The sequence below is a fragment of the Corylus avellana genome, chromosome 3 (assembly GCF_965113065.1).
Source record: "Corylus avellana chromosome 3, dhCorAvel1.hap1.2, whole genome shotgun sequence".
NCBI classification, from domain to species: domain Eukaryota; kingdom Viridiplantae; phylum Streptophyta; class Magnoliopsida; order Fagales; family Betulaceae; genus Corylus; species Corylus avellana.
Window position 1 is genome coordinate 906,960 of NC_142492.1, and position 20,513 is coordinate 927,472.

A 20,513-nucleotide genomic window follows, 5' to 3' on the forward strand; every position below is an offset into this window, starting at 1 on the left:
CTATCATCTTATCCCCTTAAGTTAAGTGGGTGTAGTTTCGTAATTTTATCCAACACGACCGCTTTCTGTAGGAGAGTCGAAGTTGGAGCATCAATGGCGCTCGTGCTGTCCCTCCGTGTAAGTTTCTCTGCAGCTGAGACCCGCCACAAGGCTTCTACAAAGCCACTGAAGTTCGCCAAGAGAACCCGGGAGCCGAAGACACCTATTTACAATCCTAGGAAAGGTAAAACGCTAAGACCTCCCTGTTTGGTTCCTGGAAAAATTCGAGGTTCCCTTTGACAACCAAAAACGAAAAAGCCTCCACTTAAATGAGCATAATAGTTACCATTGCTCTAAGTAGAGGTTCAATATTCTTGTTTTCTTTCTCAGCAACTAAGGGAGGGTGTGTTTTAGTAGTATGAGTTTGGGTTTCGTTTTTTTTTATGCTATTTGAGAAAAAGTGAACTTTTTTTTTCGTTTGGTTTCTGAGAAAGTGTAAGGAAAGCAATAGGCGTCCTTGTAAACGAGTGCAATGCAGCCATTGCGCTTATTTGTGGTTCAATCCTTTTTTTTTTTTTTTTTTTTTTTTTAACTCGGAAATCAGGGGAGCGTGAGTTTAATAGTATGAGTGTAACTTCTGTTTAACTCATTTCTAGTTTGCTGTGATTGACTTGAAAAATTCGATTTTTTCAGGTTCTCACAAGCCCTCTAGCAAGACGCAGAAGCTGAATTCGGAGGTCTCACCTCACAGGGCAGGTAATACAGCTCTTCTATGTGTCTCTGTGTATGTTGTACTATTAGTGGATGATAGAATTGGATTTTGGTGTTTTTGTTATGTGCCTTCCTGTGGTTAATCAATAATTTGTTAAACTGCGCTTAGCTTTGGGAATATCACATAAGCGGTGCGTCTGTAATAGGCTGTAAGAATAGTTGTCAGATCTTTGTGCTTGTTTGGATTTCTCATGTCAATTTGTTTTTGGCTTTATACAGTGTCTGCAGTGAGGTTGATGAGAATAGAGCTGGGTGGTGCTTTTGCTGACCTTTTGAATGAGAAAGGGAAGGGTTCTGGTGATAACGAGATGGGATATGTTGAAAGAACTCTCGGATTTCGTACCCGGGAGTTAGATGACCGTGATCTTAGATTGGTTATTTCCTATCCCTCATCTGTTCTCTGTATATTAAAAAAAATAAAAAATTCTATTAATATTCTAAATTGAGACTTGTTATATACCACATTTTTATCCCATAACTATCCCACAATACTAGTGTAGCAGTCCTAATCAACCGTTGGATTTTTTTTCTTCTAAACAATGACTTATGCAATGGCAGGTTGAGTCTGCCACATCAAGATCTTTTCCCCTAATCTCATTTCACTTTTTCAAGGAATAATGGAGGAAAATATTGACATTATATGTTCACTTAATGGGTTCATTTTGCATAGATGTTTTTGAGTGAAAGTGAGATCATAATACTCTCTTTTAGTCAGCAAAATCTATCATGCAACTAAACTCTTCCATTTCTACCTTTTCTTAAAAATTTGTCTTCAACAATAATATAGGTTACAGATATTGTTGGGGGCACCATCCGTTGGAGGAGATTTCTTGATTATTTGATCTGTTCTATATGCCATGATGAGAGCACATTTAGAAGAATGGAGCCTCTTCTCTTACAGGTATTTTTGCTTATTCTTGTTGGCTTGTTTGCATGCATTGTCAACTATGATGTAACAACAGGCATTATTACAGTACAATTGAGTGGGCTTGCATGGAAAGGCCGATTTTATAAATATATCCTAAATTTGTACATTTCTAAACTTGGACACGTACTAATCATTTATATTATATAGACTTATTTTTCATTTGTATTTTTCAAAATACTTCCCACTTGAATGCTTTTGAATCAAATTGGGGGTTTCATCTGTGAATCCAAACCATTCCCAAGATTCTTTGGAAATATATTTGGACAGCGTGATCTTTTACTCATAAGTATCTCAATAAATTACAATTTTTATCTCTGGTTCCAGATTCTCCGAATAGGTTTCTATGAGATTGTCAAGCTCGATATGCCACAATATGCTGTTGTAGATGAGGTAATTTCTGCTTACATTTAATTATTTACTTCAGATAAGATAATATGTAGTAATCTTGCAGTTGGTTGTTCTAATTTATTTTAGCTACAGATTGGTTATCATTTTCGTTCTTAAAAAATGAAAGGTTGGTATAGGTAGACTGAGCATTTGCTGTGATGGTGTGTGCTGGGTGTCGGTTTTTAGGACTTAGATTCAATAATAATACGTGAAACCCAATTGTTCTTTGCCCACGCTTTTTGGTGATTAGCGTATTTTGTGAAAGATGTGATTGTTTCATGAGTTTCCATTCTGATTTTGACATGAAGATCTCCTATGTGGCACCTATCATAAATTTCAAACCTTTGAATGTAACAAATTTATGTCAAGTTGAGTGTGGCCTAGTTTCACTCCTGTCGCTATGACTTCCAAATCTTCACCCTTTTTTTATGTAACTATTGGTTTAAATGTTCCCTGAAATTGCTCATTTTATTTTGTCACATTCTTTTAAATATAATTGCAGAATGTGAGGCTTGCAAAGGTTGCCCTAAGACCTGGTGCTGGTAACTTGGTCAATGGGATTCTGCGGAAGCTTGTTTTGCTTAAGGTTTGCCATTATCAATTCATATATGCTATAATTATGTGGTAACTGTTAGGAATTTATTGAATCCCCTGAACTTTGCATTGCAGGAAAACAACTCTCTTCCTCTACCCAAAGTGGAGGGTGATGAACGTGCACAAGCACGTACTCTTGCTATTCTGTACTCTCATCCTGTTGTAAGTACACAGTTGCAATTTTTTACCACTTCTATTAAATGTTATATAACCTGGGATCACCACCTAGTAAATACACAGCCTGATTTATCTAAGGGACTGCTGTTGAGGAGTTACATTTTACCGTTATAATATTCTCTTGAGTATCAATACAGCTGAGTGTTTGCAGTTTTCTTTAGAATTCAAGATTTAATACCTCCAGGAAACAAGAATTATCGTTGGCTAACTTTATAGGTGTACCTGAAAGATTGGTTGTAAACTTCTATTAGCTTCCTTAAGTCAGAAAAATATTGCATGTGACTGAAGTTTAACCTGAACTTTCAAGGTACCATACTTTTAAACCACATTCATGGAGACCAATTCATTGGACAAAAGGCCCAAGTTCTGGATTAACTCTATGATCAACATTCCTTGTTATTCACAAGAAAGTGTTGAAAGGGTTGCCTAGATGAATGATTCAATGCTTCATATGTTCTATGAACAAATTGTCAATAATTCATTGCCCAGGCATTTTGTGCCCTCCCATTTGATTTTCTGTGTTGGTAAGAAGCATGCTTTATTCTACAACATACAAACTCATTCTTTTTCTAAACAATGTGAAGATAAAATGGTATTTTACTCTCCTAAAGTGAAAGGCTAATAAAATAGATTTGCATTCTCTTAGTGTTCATTGTATTCTCCTTTCTAGTGGATGGTAAGGCGATGGACGAAGTATGTTGGGCAAGAAGAAGCCATTAGATTGATGACCTGGAACAACAGTGATCCCAGTTTCAGCCTGAGGTTTTTTGCTGCAATATTTTGTTCCTGCTTAGTATTTGATGTGAAACCAGATATAATAGCTGTTTCTTTTGATGGTAATGTCAGGGCAAACAGTGGGAAAGGCGTTTCAAGAGCTGACCTTGTAATGCAGCTAAATCTGTTGAAGGTGCTTGGTTATCTTTTTAACATTTCCTTTAAAATGTTGAAAGCCCTTGATGCTTTTACGCAAAACACTTTGTGTAGCATTACCCCCTGACTAATGATTTGATTGGCCGTTTTCCTTAAAGTTTGGATTTACAACTACTTAATCTTCATTTTAGGACCTGTTTTCTCTCTCTCTCTCTCTCTCTCTCTCTCCCCGATGCACTTGCACATGCACATGCAACACACACTCAGAGAGAGCATGGTATTTTATCTTTTATTACTTGTCTTGGAGTGCCTGGTGCTAGACATACTTACCATTGATTTTCTTCTCTTGAACTTCAGGTTCCACATGAGCTTTCTTTGCATTTGGATGATTTTGTCCGTATTAAAACTGGGCTACAGGTATAAGTTCAATATATGGTTTCTTTCAAACAACCATATATTTATTTAAATGGGCCAAGAGTCCTCTCCCTGCTACATTGTCAAGTTGATGGCGACTAGGATTGTTACCATGCAGTTGCTAGTTGCTGAAATTTCTTTGCCACAACAACAATGTGTTTATTTCTTAATCATGCGCATTTCTTCATTTCAGGTTGTCATAACAGCTGGCTTACTCAAAGATGGTTTATGTTCCGTTCAGGATGAGAGTGCAGGTCATCTTATCCTAACTTTCATTTAGGCCTGAGTCAAATTATGGTTTCCACCACAATCATAAATATTTTCTTCTGTGCACATGTGGCCTTGGCCAATATGATGATCTCGATAGATTAATGGCTGCCTGATAATCTCATCAAGACCAACAGTGCCTGTGTTTACATATTTAGATACATTCATGGATACACTTACTGTATTTTTATTAAACCATGCACTACTTTGTTTCAATTCTCAGGTACTGTGTAGGCAAAAGATAAAAGGATTGGGCTTTAGTCTTAAAATACAAGTATGTTGGAGTTTGTATATTGCTGTCTCAAAATACCATATTACAATCTCATTGCAGGAATGGTCGTTTCTGTTGTGGATCCTCAACCGGGTGAGAGAATAATTGATTGTTGTGCTGCTCCAGGAGGAAAGACTCTTTACATGGCATCCCAATTAAGTGGCCAGGGTATTCTTTGGAAGATAGCCTCCTTAAAGCTCAAGTTCAAGTTTTCAGATAATCTGATTTTTTTGGCTATTTTGATTGTTGATAATTTTATAATTTGCAGTAGTAAGAAAATAGTTAAAATCTTATTTTGATGATAATTGGACTTTTTTGATATCAGAATGGTGGGATAACTTGCCCTAAAAGACAATGATTTTTAAAATTTCTTTTCTCGGCTTCCACTTCTGAGCAATTATGAATGATAATGAAGATGCCTCATGGTGTCTCAGGTATGGTATCTGCAATTGACTTAAATGAAGGCCGGTTGAGAATCGTTAAAGAGACAGCCAAGTTGCACCAAGTAGATAGTGTCATCACCACCATCCATGCTGATCTTCGTACCTTTGCTGTAAATTATCATAAGACCTTATGTAAAGCTGGAATTTCTTTTGGAACCTGCAATTTCTCACATGCTCCTTTTCTTCTTCTATTTCTTTTCATTTTACAGGAGAAAAATCCAGTGAAGGGAGATAAGGTTTTGCTGGACGCTCCATGTTCCGGATTGGGAGTTCTCTCAAAGGTAGTATATGAACCATGCGTATGTCCATGTGTTGTTTCTGTGTCGAGTTTCTAATATATATCTAATTGTTGACTGCTTGTGACTACCTAAATGTTTCTACCTCTTTGGCTTTGTTGAAGAGAGCAGACCTACGCTGGAACAGGAAATTAGAGGACATTGAACAACTGAAGAATTTACAGGATGAGCTCTTCAATGCAGCATCTGTGTATGACCAGATAGTCTTCCCCTCTCTCTCTCTCTCTTTCTCTCTAAATGACTCACAGCACCAACATGAAAACACATGTTTTTGTTAAGGCCAACATGAACCTTGCTTATTGGGAGAAAACTATGTAAAGCCCCTTCAGATATCTGCAATATTCTAAAAGCGAAAAATTCTTATGTTTACCACTGTTAAACACTTCCAAGCTTTGAACTTCATTCTTTGTTGTGCTTTGCTTATTTAGAGTTGAAATGAATTCATTAAAGCTGAATATCAATTTGACTAAATGCAAGGTTGAAACCCTCAAGCTTCTTTTGCACTGGCTGTTGAATAAACTTGTTGAGATTTATGAAGTTCAAATTGTGAATGGATCTAGCAGACTCCACTCCCCCCACCCTGGACCTTTGACAATTATTACATGTAGTGTGTATAGGAGCAGATTTCATTTCCCTTGATCAACTAATGTGTTCTTGTTTATTTGGTTTACTTGTGCATTTATAGATTGGTAAAGCCTGGTGGAGTTTTGATATACAGTACCTGTTCCATAGATCCTGAAGAGAATGAAGAGAGGGTGGCTGCATTTCTTCTCAGGCATCCAGTAGGTCTTTCACATGATCTTTTTAATTACTGTGCCATGTTAAAACCCTAAACCCATAGAAGAATACTCTTTTAAGGATGATATTGAACTTACCAGCAAATCTATTTTTGATTTGAAAACGAAATGCTTTGAAGAAGAATCTCATATAATTGATCAAACTCAAAATATACTTCTGAAGCCCAAAAGAAAATGAACAATGAAGTTGACAGAAAAGTCTGGTTAAAGAATTCCACTATTTTTCTTGGGTCTCAGGAATTTTCCATGGATCCAGTTGACAGATATGTACCACCCGACTTTGTAACGGAACGTGGTTTCTATCTCTCTGACCCGGTAAAACATTCGCTTGATGGGGCCTTTGCAGCTCGTCTAGTTCGAGATTTATAAATCAGATGTAAGTATAGTAACCCTGGCAATTCAGCACATGTATTTCAGATTAGTTATTGCAAATACTGACAAACGATGGAAATGTAGAGACCAATTCTACCGTTTGCAGGATAAATTTCACATTCAGAAGAAGTCCTCTTTCTGCACACAACCAAAAATATGTACTTAATGCGTGCTTTTATGATGGCCCTTTCTTCTGCTTGCTGCATGACTTATATTCCTGGATTCCCCAAGACCATGGACTATGGAGTCAAAGCATTCATGTGGAGTACAACCTTCGTCATAATCATTCAGTTTTTGAGACACAGCTGCTTAACCAAACCCATGATAAAGCAAGAACACAGTGTCCAGACTAGCCAAAAGGCTTGTTTGATTCAACACGGTTCCGCTGAGTAATACTAGAAATTATATTTTTATCACGGTTCCGCTCAGTAATACTAGAAACTATATTTTTATCTCATAGTGCTGATTTGGCAGTCTCAACCAATCCTTGGATTGGTTGTGACTGTTACGTTGGCATTGTGAAATAGTTGTGGGATGAGTTTCTAGCGTTATTTTTTGTATTTCATATAGAAGAGGCACCGCAAGGAAAGTGTGAATATGGATGAGCAAATCAGAGGAGCATTTGAAGTCTGATTATGAAATGCATAATTTGTAATCATTAGCTTGACAAAGTTTTGTATAGAGAAATTATTTCTAAACTCTACGTGCTTTGAACAAAGTTTATATTCAAGCTGGGTTGGAGAAAATTTCTCTAACCTAGTTTATTAAAAATGAACGTGAGAATTCATATTGTAAAGATAAATGTCAATTTAATAGGCTAACATAATTTGGAAGAAAACTCACTAAATTTGCCCAGTTTGGTTTGAGATCTTAGTTGTTAATTATTTGATTCTGAGACCAAGTAAATGCTCATTTCTCCATTAAATAAATAATTGAAATAATTTGAAGTTTTAATTATGTCCAAAAAAAGAAAAAAAATAATAGCGACGACGTTACATGTCATGAAACGACGACGTTTGTGGTAGATTTTAGTCCCCAGAGTCCCATCTTCCTGCTCTCTAAAACCCCGTTCAGCACCAGTAGAAAACTATGCTCGCTCTTTAGCCCGCAATGAACGCGCACCACCGTGCCACCAGGATGGCACTCTCACGTGCGCTCTCACGTGCCCTAGCCCGTCCATTCTCAACCTCGTCACCTAAACCCTCCGGCGCCGCGTTTCCTCTGAAGCACGTGACGAAGTCGAACTTCAAGCCGGCGCTGGCCGAGCTGCGGCAGCACTTGCGGGCGGCGGACTTCGTGGCCATCGACCTGGAAATGAGCGGCGTCACCAGCGCGCCCTGGCGCGAGTCCCTGGAGCTCGACCGCTCCGACGTTCGCTACCTCAAGGTCAAGGACTCCGCCGAGAAGTTCGCCGTCCTGCAGTTCGGCGTCTGCCCCTTCCGCTGGGACCCTTCCACCCACTCCTTCGTAGCTCACCCGTAAGTTCCGCGCCCAGCTCAAATGTGCTCTGTTTGGTTGCTCGGAAAATAAAAGAAAATTTTAGGTTCGATGGATTAAGGGAGTGTAGGAACCGAGCAAGATATAATGATTTCTATTAGGTTGCACAGAATTTAGGCCATTGGTTTGGGAAATGGCAAGCTCATTTTAGTTTGTTTTTAGCATCAATCGTGCTAGTCCAGAAATAATAGTTGATGAAATTGACAGACATTGCTAATGTGCTTTGACAGGCACAATTTCTATGTGTTTCCGCGTCAAGAGCTGCCGGTCGATGGCCCCTCTTACGAGTTTCTCTGCCAGACCACGTCAATTGACTTCTTAGCTAGATACCAGTTTGATTTCAACGCATGCATATATGAAGGTAGTTTTGTCTTGCCTTTTTGTATTTGCTTTTGTACCTTAAGCTTTAACTGTAATTACTTTTTGTAATTGGTGCACGTGCTTTGTTTGCTTAACACATTAATTTTGTCATGTAAAGAATTTTAGGTTTGAATGTAAAAACCAAAAAAGCAATTCCAGTTATAATATTGTTGATCAAGATGGGAAAACTGCGGAGATAGGGGGGGGGGGGGGGGGGGGGGGTGTGTGGTTTTGGGGCAGTTTGATAAGCTCTGTTCTTTTTAATTATGTCATACCGACGAGACATGTAGTTCTACCTTGTTATTTCATCATGCTTTTTATATGCTTTCGGTTTGAGAACTTAATCTTGGATATTCTCAGGAATATCTTATTTATCCAGACAACAAGAACATGAAGCTCTAAGACGTTTGAATGGGGCATACGAGGATACATTATCAGATACATGGTGCAACCTGAAAGAAGTTAGAGATGTACGATTGGACCGCATGGCTGACATTCTGTTCACTGAACGAATCAAGAACAGATTCCGCGAATGGTGCGATGGGTTATTACGGGATAGAAATGGAGGGTTCCAACTTCAGTGGAACTCAAATGACTCAAAGCAACAATTTCAAACCATTTTCTTTAAGATGCGGCCAGCTATTAGTCTGACTGGGTTTACTTCTCATCAGTTTAAGTTAATTCAATGGGTAAGGTATTATAATCTCAATTAGCTTGGAGTTGCCTGATTTTGAATTTTTGGTTTCTAGCATCATGTTTTGATGAAGAGGTGGACTTCGGTAGAGCTGTATATTCCCTGAAAAACAAAGTAACACTTAAATCAGTCAGGTTAACCTAGTTCTAGACTTCTCCCAAGCATAGCCCAAGGGTTGTGCGCGCTCGCACGTGTGTCTTGTGCATTAGGAAGTCTGAACTGTATTTAGTTGGTCAAGGGCTTACTATGAGGCATGACATAAATAGAAAATTACATGTGTCTGACATGGTATACTATCTCAAATGTTTCTTGTTTTTCCTTTTTTATATCCTTAGCTGAAGATTTTTTTTTTTTGATAAGTAAAGTACGCAGAAAAAAAAAATGTAGATGTGATTTATAAGTCTAAAATGTTTTGTCTACTCCAGTCTCCAGAAAACAGTTCAAGAAACACAAAGTTGTTTCTACATATCGCAGTCTGCTCTGTCTAAGCCAGTTTAAAATACTAATAACCAATGTATAAGACATTAAAATTCTTAACTCAATTTCAATTCTAACTTTATTTAGTATGCAAGATAGTGAGCATTTTGGATGATTGGTGGCTCAGCAGGACTGAAAGTTGGTACTTATGTTTTGCCATTTCATGATAGATCATGCTTAGTGCATTATGCACAGAATACTTTGCTATGAGTCTGGGTAATACATCTTTTTGTCTTATGCAGTGTTAACTGGTAATCTACTAGGATTTGCATGCATATTAATTCTATATAGTTATAGCCTGATAAGATCTGCTACTGCGTTTTAACTTATCAAGAGCCTGACTTTCGAAAACTGTAACCCCTTTTTTATTCTCTAAATGTAAGTTTGGTTTGCAATTTACAACTAACACTCATCTATTTTCTTTGTCATGGGAATTTTTGAATCCTTTGTATTTTAGATGCTAGCTTTTCTTTTTGCATGTTTCTATTGTATACTTCCTATATACTGGGGTTGCAACCTTTATTTCTTTTTAAGTCAATGACTTAACTTATTAGAAGAAGAAAAATTGTAAAAGAATAGAATGCTTTTGCACAAGGCCTTATCTTGCTGAATGTGAAATTGAAAATTTGCAGGTCATTAACAAGCATTTCGAAGATCTTACTTATGTTCATGTGACTGGTGAGAATTTCTGCTCACAACAACTAGTAGTGTATACAGAATCCAAGGATGACATAGACTTGCTTATGGTAAGATAATATGTCCTTGGGAAAAATCTAGTGATGTACACATACATGTGAAAGTAAAATTTCCAAATGTTCTTCTGATATGAAAGACTAATTAATATGTTGACTTGGTTAAATTGTTTTCAATTACTAAAACTGTAATCTTAATTCATTTTTCCCTTCAAGGAGGTCTTAGCCTTTTCAAGTTTGGGCTGGCTAAGATTTTCGAAATTTGAACTAAGATTTTCAAATTTTGAACTGAGAATTTTCTTAAAAATATATTTGAAATATGAAGTATCAGGGCATAGATTTTTGGCATCTCTTGTATGGTCCTGATGGTGCTGAAAGTGGGTATGGGGAGAAAAAGAAATATTAAATCTATTTTCATGTAATCTTATACACCTCGCAGGAAATTATAATTTTCTGTATCCTAATCTTTTGCAGAAAGAGGTGAAAGATGAGCATCGCCGAGGAGCGGAGATGAAAATCCAATCTGCAATTGGGTTTCGCCAAGTTATTGACCTCCTTTCCTCAGAGCAGAAGTTGATTGTTGGTCACAATTGCTTTCTGGGTACAACTCTCATTCGAAGTTTCATGAAGAGGTTATTACTATTATTTAGTATTACTAAGATGGTTTCTTTCCATTACACAGATATTGCACATGTATACAGCAAATTCTTAGGTCCTCTTCCTTTGACTGGGGAAGAATTTGTCTCCTCCATTAACAAGTACTTTCCTCACATCGTTGACACCAAATTACTCTTGAATGCCAATTATGTACTCCAACAACGGATGAATAAGTCCAGCACATCTCTATCGTCAGCATTTGCTCGCTTGTGTTCACAAATTGCTTTTGGTTCTGAAAGCAAGGGGCTGGCTTTTCTCCAACCTGTGCAAGTGGAGGTTCAAGTGGATGATATAAGGTTCACTTTCCATTTTGCCCTTAAAAGTATATCTTGGTCGTGCTTTATTCTATTTGATTGCCACAAGTTACAATAATATTACATAAACATGGTATATGCTACTATCTGCTTATTGAGACGTATATAGTTGGCACATGCAGCTTCCATGTGTGTCAATCACCAGTTTTTTCTTCAAGACTTAAAAACGGTAGAGTGAAAAATGTTTTCCGTTTCATCTTGGCATAATTTGTCAAATAATGAAGTCCTGTGCCTGCTACTTGTCTTTCTTGTCCAAGCTGAGGAGTTGATACCTGTAGTGAACATATTTGCAGGACCTCCAACTGGAACTCTGGAGCCAAGCATGAAGCTGGGTATGATGCTTTTATGACGGGATGTATCTTTGCCCAGGCTTGCAGTCATCTAGGCATTGATTTTAAACTGCATTTGCCGTCTGAAAATTTAGCCCATAATGAAAAGCTCTATAAGCAAATTAACCATTTATATCTCAGTTGGACTAATGGAGACATTATTGATTTAAGTACTGGTAAGATTGAAGAGCCTTTGGGAACTAAGTATCCCAAAAAGCAATACTCAAAGATTCTTTTTGAGAACATTATTTTAATCTGGGGATTCCCATCCAAACTCAAGGCACAGGAGATAAGACAATGCATCTCTAAAGTCTTCAGCCCAACCTCTGTAACTTCTGTCTACCACTTAGATGAATCTGCAGTGTTTGTTCAATTCAGCAAGGCAGGGTTTGTCTCTGACTTTCTGGTTCTAAAGGAAACTTTAGAGAGAAGTGATGGTCCTATCTCAGTTTTGCATCCTCTTGCAAAACTTTTGGAAGGTGGAAACACTCGTGCTGCTAGTTATGAAATTTATAAAGATATTTGCAGCTCACCCATTTCTGAAGTCTTGTTTGCCGATCAGGCAGAGGCGGTTGGTATTAAATGGAAGACTCAAGTGATAGAACCCAAGCTAGCAGTGGAGAGCCAAGAAAATGGAAGTTTTAGAGAAGACAATGCAATACGTAATGTTCCTAAATCTGCTGAAAATTCTGAGCACAATGTGGAAAAAGATATATTATCCGGCCATTGTGAGATCATAGATTCTTTATCTACAGCTGAAGCCAATCAGGTTAGTACTAATAACTTGTAATTCTTGGCATAAGAGGCTGAATCTTTTAGTTCAATTTATTTATACCTTTTTTCCCTGTAAGCAATGTATCTTAGTGATACAAATGTTAGCATTAGAAATGTAACAAACAGCAAAAGCAAAGGAAATGAATTTATGAATTTGCATCGACACTGCCTTTTCATTTTTTTCCCACCGTGGTGCACATTTCGTGTCATTGCTCGCTGCCCTGCTTCTATTTGTCTAGATGTGATCCATGTGTGTTCATGTGCCTAAAGAGCATATCTAGCGAGATACCTGCTAACTCCTAGGATGAGAAGTAGGTCCTTGTTTTCAGCAGGAATAGTTCCAGCCTTTGTTGCCCTTTGGTAGAGTGAGTCTGCTTAGCGAACTGGTAGGATGTGGAGTTCGATTGATCAATCTGAATCTCGAGAGTGGATGGTTGACCGCAGCCTCCTTGTCCTGGAGGCTCTCCGGCCGGGGAGGGGCTTGCTATCATAACTGGGAGAATATTTTGAGTCATGCAACTTTGTGATGTAAGTTCACAATTTAATAGCTCGTTGGTTATTTCATTTTATCATCAAAATACAACATCTCATCGATTACTAATAGGTAATGCTTCTAAGCCAGGACTTGGCTTTAAAGCCCTATATACAAGCAACTGAGCAGCATTAAGGGTTTGCAAGCAGAGACTCAGCTACATCGACTAAATGGTTCACAGTTTGATTGAAACAATGAAACCACCATTTAGATGGAAAGATATCTTGAGTAGTGGTAAGTGATACTGTGAATCAGAAACTAGCTTATATTTTTTGTTATTTTTAACTGCATTTTTTTTTTTTGTAAGTAAGATGGGAGGAGAGGACCAAGGGGAGGGGACCTTTCTACTGTCAAGGGAATGCATCCAAAGACGAATCTGGAGAAGCTCGCACCTCTGAATACTTTCCCAGCCTTCTAGGAGGAGGTAGGTGTGGACAGTTTCACTACTGTTTACATCTAGAGGCGCCGATTTTGCCACATTTTTAAGTGCTATTTAGATTGATAGTTCCATTGCAGCACTGACTGTCCAAATTGTAGCCACAGCATCATGTGAAACTTTGAATTTTTTCATATAACTTAATCCTAAATTTGCATATGAATTTGTACTGAAAATAAAGACATGCAAGAACAAATCTACTTCCAAACAAGGCATATATAATATATCATGCTCTATAAGGCAATCATCAGTCAACTACAACACCACTAAACCGGATGAAAACAACCATGAAAATGACAACGATTAATCTCCTAGAAATACCATAATATAGGATCATCTATCCTATCCTACATGAAAACATAGAAAATAACCAGCACGCCCCCCAGAATGGTTAAAAAGTATGAAGCAACAGACAGCTTGATGGTAGAATTCATTGAAGGCGGCCCCCAGTTGAAAGAATCCCAACCATCATCGCCTGAATCACCATTTTCTTTAGGTGAAGATGCTGGGGTCTGAACTTCAGCTGACTGCACCATCACACGGATAACCAGTTTCTGACCGGTGTCGCAGTGACCGGGCTGCCCACTGATGAAGTAGAAAAACCCGTATCGGTCTATACGTAAAACTGTATTTCCATCTTCAAATTTAGAGATTGGATTGGACACAATACAATCTCTGTAATCTGTGTAGTTCACTACCAGCACCGAGTCATTCTGGTACTCGAAATCTAGAAGACAGAAAAACAAAATAATAAAAGACAAGTTTGTGTAGATTGCTTTAGGTAAAAAATATTTTAAGAGAAATTAACAAAGTTTTCTTTTAAATTAGTCTATTAAATTGACATGTCTTCAAAATGCATGTAATTTTTACGTACATTTTTTATAATGCACGTGAGAATCACATTAACAATACTACATTTTGTATATATATATATATGTCAATTTAATTAATGAATTGGATTAGATGAACTTTATCTGAAATATGAGAAATTCTATAAACTTACAAAGAACATCTCCAACATGGAACCTATTTTTTTCAGCCCACTTGTTGTAATCCTCCGCCGTCTCATTTCCGGCGGGATTGATCCAACCTCTGTCCCCGCCGACCTGGAACTGAAACGAAGACACAGACACAGCAACCAAAGTGGTAATTAAAAATGTCGAGAGCATGCCATAGTTGAAGAGCTTAGCAACTGAAGGAGAAGCCATTTATTAATTGATCGTAGCACAGCTCCAATAATGCTAATGACACAGCCGTCTCAGCGAAGTGAAGTAATAGAAAGGGAGGGAAGTGGCGTGGCAGTTAAAGTTAGTTACTTATTGCTCGCGTGGGCAAGAAGTGGGGGTGGTGGGGAAGTTAAACCTGGTACTAGTAGTGGTAGATCGACCACCACCTCGTACGGGGGAGGGGGCCACGTGCATGTACGTGGTGGTCCCCAGTCCCAACATTTTTATGATCAACTGAATGGACGGCCACGATCTTTCCGATCTTGTGACGTGATCAGTCAGTTTGACTGAGGAAAGTTGAAAGAAGAATTATATTAATATATATCTACCGGGTTTCTTTCGCTTGCCTCTTGTGGTCCTGTGGCTGTGCATGCATGAATTTGTAGCAGAGACGTTACATGGGTTAAATGGAAATATGATAAATCAATGGGGCCGGTGTGAAGTTAATTGTGTTTTGACTCTTTCCACATCCAAGACCAAGAAGGTGGAGACCACTACCACTACAACTGGCGTGATGATTCAAGAAACATTAGTTTTGGAAAGGAATTGATTAATTGTCTTAATTCACTAAAAAAATGTAGGGAAAATTAATGCAACTTTTCCTATAAAGTCATTAATTTACAGATTAAGTGACAATATATAACTGGTAAAATAATTAAGAGAAATTGATAAGTTAGATTTTTTTAATAAATCTCAAGATTAGACTATAGCATTTCTTCACACTCACAATGTTACTAGTAATAAAGAGAGTAGAGAAATGCTACACTTATTCTCATTTCTTTACACTATTTTTTTACACCTGTATTAAAACTATCATTGAATCAAAATTCAATAAAGATTTATCTCATATCCAATCGTAATTTTAAAAGCCACGTGTACCTATAGGTGTGAACAAATTATGTAAAGAAATGAGAGTGAGTATAGCATTATTCATTTTAATGACAAGTAAAATAAAGTTGAGTACTGTTACGAGTATTATAACTTTTATTAAAAATTTATTACAAACTGACATAATAATTCACATGTTACTTATTAAGTCGATCACAAAATATTAAATTTAACTACGATTAACGTAACAATATCATACATCAATTTTATATATATATATATATATATATATATATATAAATAAATAAAAAGTGGATTGCGCGTGCATGTTTGGGAATTGAGATTGGTGAGTTGATTGCAAGTATGTACAGTTGTGATACTTTCCAGAGTGACATCAATTTGAGTGAGGAAATATTAAGGTAACCACGTGAATCACAGAGGAGCCTGAAAGTGTTCTATATTTGGTAACTGTCATTGCATATGGCATACCCTCTTGCTGCCCTTTAATTTTTTTTTTTGTTTTTAGGATAATAGTTCACTTCTCTTATATCAAAATCAGTCGAAGCAATTTGCTCTGTTTGAACAATATTACAAATACAATTAGGTATTTCATCTATCCATATTTGATTTATGACATTTTTAAAAGCTAGCAGATGCACTACTACATTTATATTTTGGCATACATGGTTGGGTTTCCAATTAAACAAAGAATTCAAAATCAATTTATATTCCTCTTGCTGCCTATTGAGCAGCCTGCCAAGTTACACATTGCTTGTTATGATTTATTAAATAAACAATTTATTTATGATATTTTAAATAATTATGAAACTTATTTTTTCTATCTTCAAAAAATTAAGTTCATTGATTGGTAGATAAGATTTTCCTGTATTAAAGTTAATATAAAGTTATGGAGGAAAACCCAAGAACAAAATCATCTTCAGTCCATTTTGGACTGGAGAATATCCAGTTAATGGTCAGGATCTCTTTAAAGAGATCCTGAGGCCATAAATAGGACATCTGTCCCATTAATATATATATATATATATATATATATATATATAAATCATAAAACAAAATTATAAAAAATTAAGGGGTGGCCAGATCACCCCAGTTGGGGCTGGGGGGTGGCTTCGGCCACCCCATGGCCCTCAAGGACCAGATCTAAAAAAAAAAAAAAAAAAATTAAGGGGTGGCCAGATCACCCCAGTTGGGGCTGGGGGGTGGCTTTGGCCACCCCATGGCCCCCAAGGGCCAGATCTAAAAAAAAAAAAAAAAAAAAAAAAATCTTTTGGCCCTTGGGGGTGGCCCGGACCACCCCCAAGTACCATGGGGTGGTCTGGCCACCCCTGGCCGGCCATAGGGGTGGCTCTCAAGCCACCCCCAACTAAAATGGGGCAGTCCGGCCACCCCCTATGGCCAAGATGGGGTGGCTAGTCACCCTTTATTTTTTTTATTAATTTATTAATTATTTTTTTAATCTGAAATTTTATTTTATTTTATTTTATTTTTGTAGTGTGACAAATGTCCTATTTGTGGCGGTAGGATTTCTTTTTAGGATTTCTAAGAAGAAATCCTAGTCATAAACTGAATGTTCTTTAGTCCATTATGGACCGAAGATGATCCTATTCCTTTAATGAAGTGTATGGAGGAAAAGTTATCCCACATTGGCTTGATATAAAGAAGACAACCATTTTATAAAGCAAGTATTTTGATGTCTTTTTTGTGTTTGTTTTTCCTTCTTCTTCCATTTGGAAGCCTTGGCCTACCAATTGAGCCGTACCAGCGAGATGATGGAGGCATAATCTCAACTTGGTTATTGTAGTTTTTACTGTTCTTTTTCTTTTGCTAGGCCACTTTATATAGCATAATAGCACTATAAATCAAGTGTGATGTTTCTCATGTTGAAAGTCGAGGACACTTACAGAAATTGTGTCGTTACATGTACTATGATTTTTATTTATAATTTCTTTATAAATTAGCATGGCACTTCGTAGAAAATAACTTCAATCAGAACTTGGTGTAAACTAGGTCCTTTACACCAACGTAGTTTACGTCAAAAACACCCGATCACAGATCTCCTCTCAAGACAACATCGACATTTGAAACTGATTTTGTTGACAAACGGGTCTTAAGAGAAGCCGAGAGAGAGTGAGAGACAGATCACAAATTCACAATCGAGGGCTTTATGCAGGGGAGGAGGTAGTGCAGTAGCTTTGACTGATTTCAACAGCGGCATTTGACTGGGGAGGCTGGTGTGGGTGGATCTGGTGGTTTCTAAAGACGAAGAAGAGCAACACAACTTTTGTTGATTACAAATGATGGATTGTTGATCGGTTGTTTTAAAAGTAATGTTATAAGTCTTCCTAAAGTCTTCCTAGAGTCATCTCAAATGTGATGTAGCTTTTAAAATCACCATTGAATTTTAGATGTAATTTATTGACTTTTGATCTATTAATGATTTTAAAAGCCACATCACATTTTGGATGACTGTTGAAGGACTCTAAGAAGACTTATAGCATTACTCGTTGTTTTAGTGTGTATTCTAACTTGTATTTCAAGCTGATGTGTCAAGCTATTATTGGATGCTGTAAATATGAGGGCTTACACCACATCTGGATAAAACGGGCTCTTCAATTCATGTGGTACTTTTCATGTCAACTACTAAAAAACTAAATTTACCTATCAAATTTTATTGTTAAATTATTTCAATCATGTGTCACAATGTGATAACCACGGGAACTACTTATAAAGTTCATACATAAAACGAAATTATAATAAAAATTGTAATACTCCATACATTTTCGAATCGAATCTGTTGATCAAAATGATTTATGTGATCTTCCAAAATTCCAGCGTGCCTCACTTTTTATCTTTTTTCTTGCATTCAATGAGTTCTTATTTGAAATTGGCCTAAAAATGAACCAAAAATCCCACTCACACTAAATGCACTTGCCGCCCTTTAGAAAAAGGGCTTGGGCAACCAAATTCTTGGCTCCCCATAAAGAGAGCATTGTAATTCTATTATATCTTTGATTAATTATGAATATCCACCGGCGCTTTTGAAAAACTAAATGCCACGCTAAAGATGAGTTGATAGAATAGATCTAGATGTTTGCACTCTCACGTACAATTCATATAAAACTTCGTAAATAGCGTAAAAAAGTAATGCTATAAACCATATTTTTTATTTTTTATTTTGTTAACGCACGTGATAGTATTTACGCTGCTACATCAACAAGATAAAATAATGATGTAATAAAAATATAATTTTTAAAAATTTGGCTAGCTCTGTGCCACAACCACATTAACTGTTCTTCTCCAACCAAACATCCAAAAGTTTTAGGAAAATGCTTAAAAATTCTTATTCTTACAGAATTTGAGTGTTGCGTAGACGGTGACGTAATATTTCATATTTTTGAGTAATGTTATTATATTACATATTCATCTTATATCACTTGACTGATGTGGCAATCGATCTTATAAACTCCTAAATCAACCTTTATTAAAAAAATAAATTAAAAAAATAATTCAACTACCCAAATAATATGAGAGTGAAATATATATGAGAGGAATATATAAAATTATTGGGTGTAAACGTAATAAATGTAATTAATGAGAATTAAATTTTTCAACAATAAATATATATATATATATATATTATTTTGTGAGCAGACGATTATAGCGGGCCTGCATGTCCTCCAGATGTCACAATCGCAGGGTAGCCTCATAAGACCCTAAATCACACGTCCACATCCATGCCCCCCATGGCACGCGTGAAACAGCTCTGGTCGCACTGCAAATCAACACTCTTTGTTTTTTTTTTTCCTGGTTGGATTTACCTGCTATAGACGGTCACCCTCCCAAATATATATATATATATAGGAAAATGTTAACGTTACAACACAAATCCAACTTATGGTCAACTTCTCTCATACGTGTCATCTAAAAAATATATATATATAAGAGAATTTTGGGATTCTGAAAATTTGAGAAAAAAAGACAATTTGTTTGATTTAAAATTCAAATTTTTTTTACATGTAGGAAAGAAGTTAGCCATGAGTTGAGTTTGTGTTGTGTCTGTATCAAATCTTATATATATATATATATATATATATATATATATATTAGATGTCTGATACAGTTACAACTTAAACTCAACTTTGGTCAAACTTCTAGACCAAATTTCTCTCTCTAGTTTAAGGCTCTCTCTTTCACATGCAGTTTTTTTTTTTTTGTTTTTTTAATTTTTTTATTTTAACTTTAAAAAAAAAAAAGTTAAACCAAAATTGACTTTAAGTTGTACCTTTATCATTTTCTTATATATTAAGGGTGATAATCTGACCTCAAAACCATGTTAATTAGGGTTCAACCTAAATATTGAGAAGTAAGACATAATCACAAAACTATGATTTGATAATTATTAATTTACAATTAAGGATATCCTTCAATCAAAGGCTTTTATTTTATTTTTAAAAAATAGAAATACAAGGTTAATTGGTAAATAAATGTGAGACCGACGGGGAGAGTCTCAAATTAAATGTGGGGAAACAGAAAAATTATTATGAACAAATATAGAAATTAAATAGAGGACCACTTTTACTCGCAGTAGCCGGTAAAGTCCATGCATCGTCGGTTGTAGCCGGTGGCCAGGGGTCTCTATAAGAGGAGCCCTACCTCCTACTGTTTTATTGTGGTAGCTAAAGAGTTTTCAGCCTCTCTCTCTCTCTCTCAAGCTTCGTCTTTGTTGATTTGTGTGTGCTTTGGTTATCATCATCTGTTAAAACATTTCATATATATTCAAACAAGCCATCTGTTTTGCTGATCATAATGTCAAGCTGTGTTTCTCTCTCTCTCTCTCTCTCTCTCTCTCTCTCTGTCTCAGCTTCATCTTCTTCAACTAAAATCATATACATTTTGGTGATAATATTAGCTAGGATGTGTTTCTTTCACAAATTATACTTTCATGGAAGAGAAACTTTCTGTTTTGATCAACCCATCTCTCTCTCTCTCTCTCTCTCTCTCTCTGTGTCACACACACACACACAGCCTATATATATATTCTGAGATCTAAGAATAATCATTTCATGGGAGAAGCTTCGAACAGCTGTATACAAAGGCAAGTTGATGCTTA

General features: G+C 36.6%; 3 protein-coding genes across 10 annotated transcripts; 2 read left to right on the top strand and 1 right to left on the bottom strand.

The window, feature by feature from the left end:
* Positions 1 to 38: 38 nt before the first annotated feature.
* On the top strand, positions 39 to 6,760 carry LOC132173372 (NOL1/NOP2/sun family protein / antitermination NusB domain-containing protein). Of its 3 annotated transcripts, XM_059584858.2 has the most exons (18): positions 45 to 223; positions 673 to 735; positions 970 to 1,124; positions 1,538 to 1,651; positions 2,003 to 2,068; positions 2,568 to 2,651; positions 2,735 to 2,821; positions 3,507 to 3,598; positions 3,683 to 3,743; positions 4,064 to 4,123; positions 4,314 to 4,374; positions 4,719 to 4,826; positions 5,093 to 5,211; positions 5,311 to 5,382; positions 5,502 to 5,587; positions 6,083 to 6,179; positions 6,432 to 6,570; positions 6,651 to 6,760. In XM_059584858.2, the coding sequence occupies exons 1-17, from the start codon at positions 94 to 96 to the stop codon at positions 6,561 to 6,563; spliced, it is 1,587 nt and encodes a 528-aa protein (XP_059440841.1). In that variant the 5' UTR covers positions 45 to 93; the 3' UTR covers positions 6,564 to 6,570; positions 6,651 to 6,760. The 3 variants fall into 3 exon arrangements, 2 of the variants coding, with proteins under 2 accessions (XP_059440840.1, XP_059440841.1); XM_059584857.2 differs by having other exon boundaries at positions 39 to 223; positions 6,432 to 6,760; XR_009439318.2 differs by lacking the exons at positions 6,432 to 6,570; positions 6,651 to 6,760 and having other exon boundaries at positions 43 to 223; positions 5,509 to 5,587; positions 6,083 to 6,174.
* An 880-nt stretch (positions 6,761 to 7,640) lies between these two features.
* AHG2 (Polynucleotidyl transferase, ribonuclease H-like superfamily protein) lies at positions 7,641 to 13,487 on the top strand. 6 transcript variants are annotated; one of them, XM_059587820.2, is made up of 10 exons: positions 7,641 to 8,044; positions 8,294 to 8,424; positions 8,784 to 9,112; positions 10,227 to 10,340; positions 10,761 to 10,887; positions 10,969 to 11,239; positions 11,551 to 12,355; positions 12,600 to 12,888; positions 12,983 to 13,126; positions 13,200 to 13,487. In XM_059587820.2, exons 1-8 carry the CDS (start codon positions 7,677 to 7,679, stop codon positions 12,603 to 12,605), a joined length of 2,151 nt encoding a protein of 716 aa, XP_059443803.2. In that variant the 5' UTR covers positions 7,641 to 7,676; the 3' UTR covers positions 12,606 to 12,888; positions 12,983 to 13,126; positions 13,200 to 13,487. The 6 variants fall into 6 exon arrangements, with proteins under 6 accessions (XP_059443803.2, XP_088370734.1, XP_059443802.2 ...); XM_088514608.1 differs by having other exon boundaries at positions 12,693 to 12,888; XM_059587819.2 differs by having other exon boundaries at positions 11,551 to 12,888; positions 12,965 to 13,126.
* A 188-nt stretch (positions 13,488 to 13,675) lies between these two features.
* LOC132173429 (early nodulin-like protein 6) lies at positions 13,676 to 14,536 on the bottom strand. The gene is made up of 2 exons (XM_059584933.2): positions 14,332 to 14,536; positions 13,676 to 14,055 (listed from the first exon to the last, which is right to left on the bottom strand). Exons 1-2 carry the CDS (start codon positions 14,534 to 14,536, stop codon positions 13,676 to 13,678), a joined length of 585 nt encoding a protein of 194 aa, XP_059440916.2.
* Positions 14,537 to 20,513: the final 5,977 nt, after the last annotated feature.

What these genes read in the sequence shown, in the direction of transcription:
- LOC132173372 (XM_059584857.2), top strand. Translation starts at nt 94, where the DNA reads ATGGCGCTCGTGCTGTCCCTCCGTGTAAGTTTCTCTGCAGCTGAGACC. An exon ending in ATGACCGTGATCTTAGATTG is followed by an intron (nt 1,125 to 1,537) that starts GTTATTTCCTAT and finishes ACAATAATATAG; the next exon opens with GTTACAGATATTGTTGGGGG. An exon ending in CTCTTCAATGCAGCATCTGT is followed by an intron (nt 5,588 to 6,082) that starts GTATGACCAGAT and finishes GTGCATTTATAG; the next exon opens with ATTGGTAAAGCCTGGTGGAG.
- AHG2 (XM_059587819.2), top strand. Translation starts at nt 7,677, where the DNA reads ATGAACGCGCACCACCGTGCCACCAGGATGGCACTCTCACGTGCGCTC. An exon ending in CACTCCTTCGTAGCTCACCC is followed by an intron (nt 8,045 to 8,293) that starts GTAAGTTCCGCG and finishes GTGCTTTGACAG; the next exon opens with GCACAATTTCTATGTGTTTC. An exon ending in AGTTTAAGTTAATTCAATGG is followed by an intron (nt 9,113 to 10,226) that starts GTAAGGTATTAT and finishes GAAAATTTGCAG; the next exon opens with GTCATTAACAAGCATTTCGA.
- LOC132173429 (XM_059584933.2), bottom strand. Translation starts at nt 14,536, where the DNA reads ATGGCTTCTCCTTCAGTTGCTAAGCTCTTCAACTATGGCATGCTCTCG. An exon ending in CCATGTTGGAGATGTTCTTT is followed by an intron (nt 14,056 to 14,331) that starts GTAAGTTTATAG and finishes TCTGTCTTCTAG; the next exon opens with ATTTCGAGTACCAGAATGAC.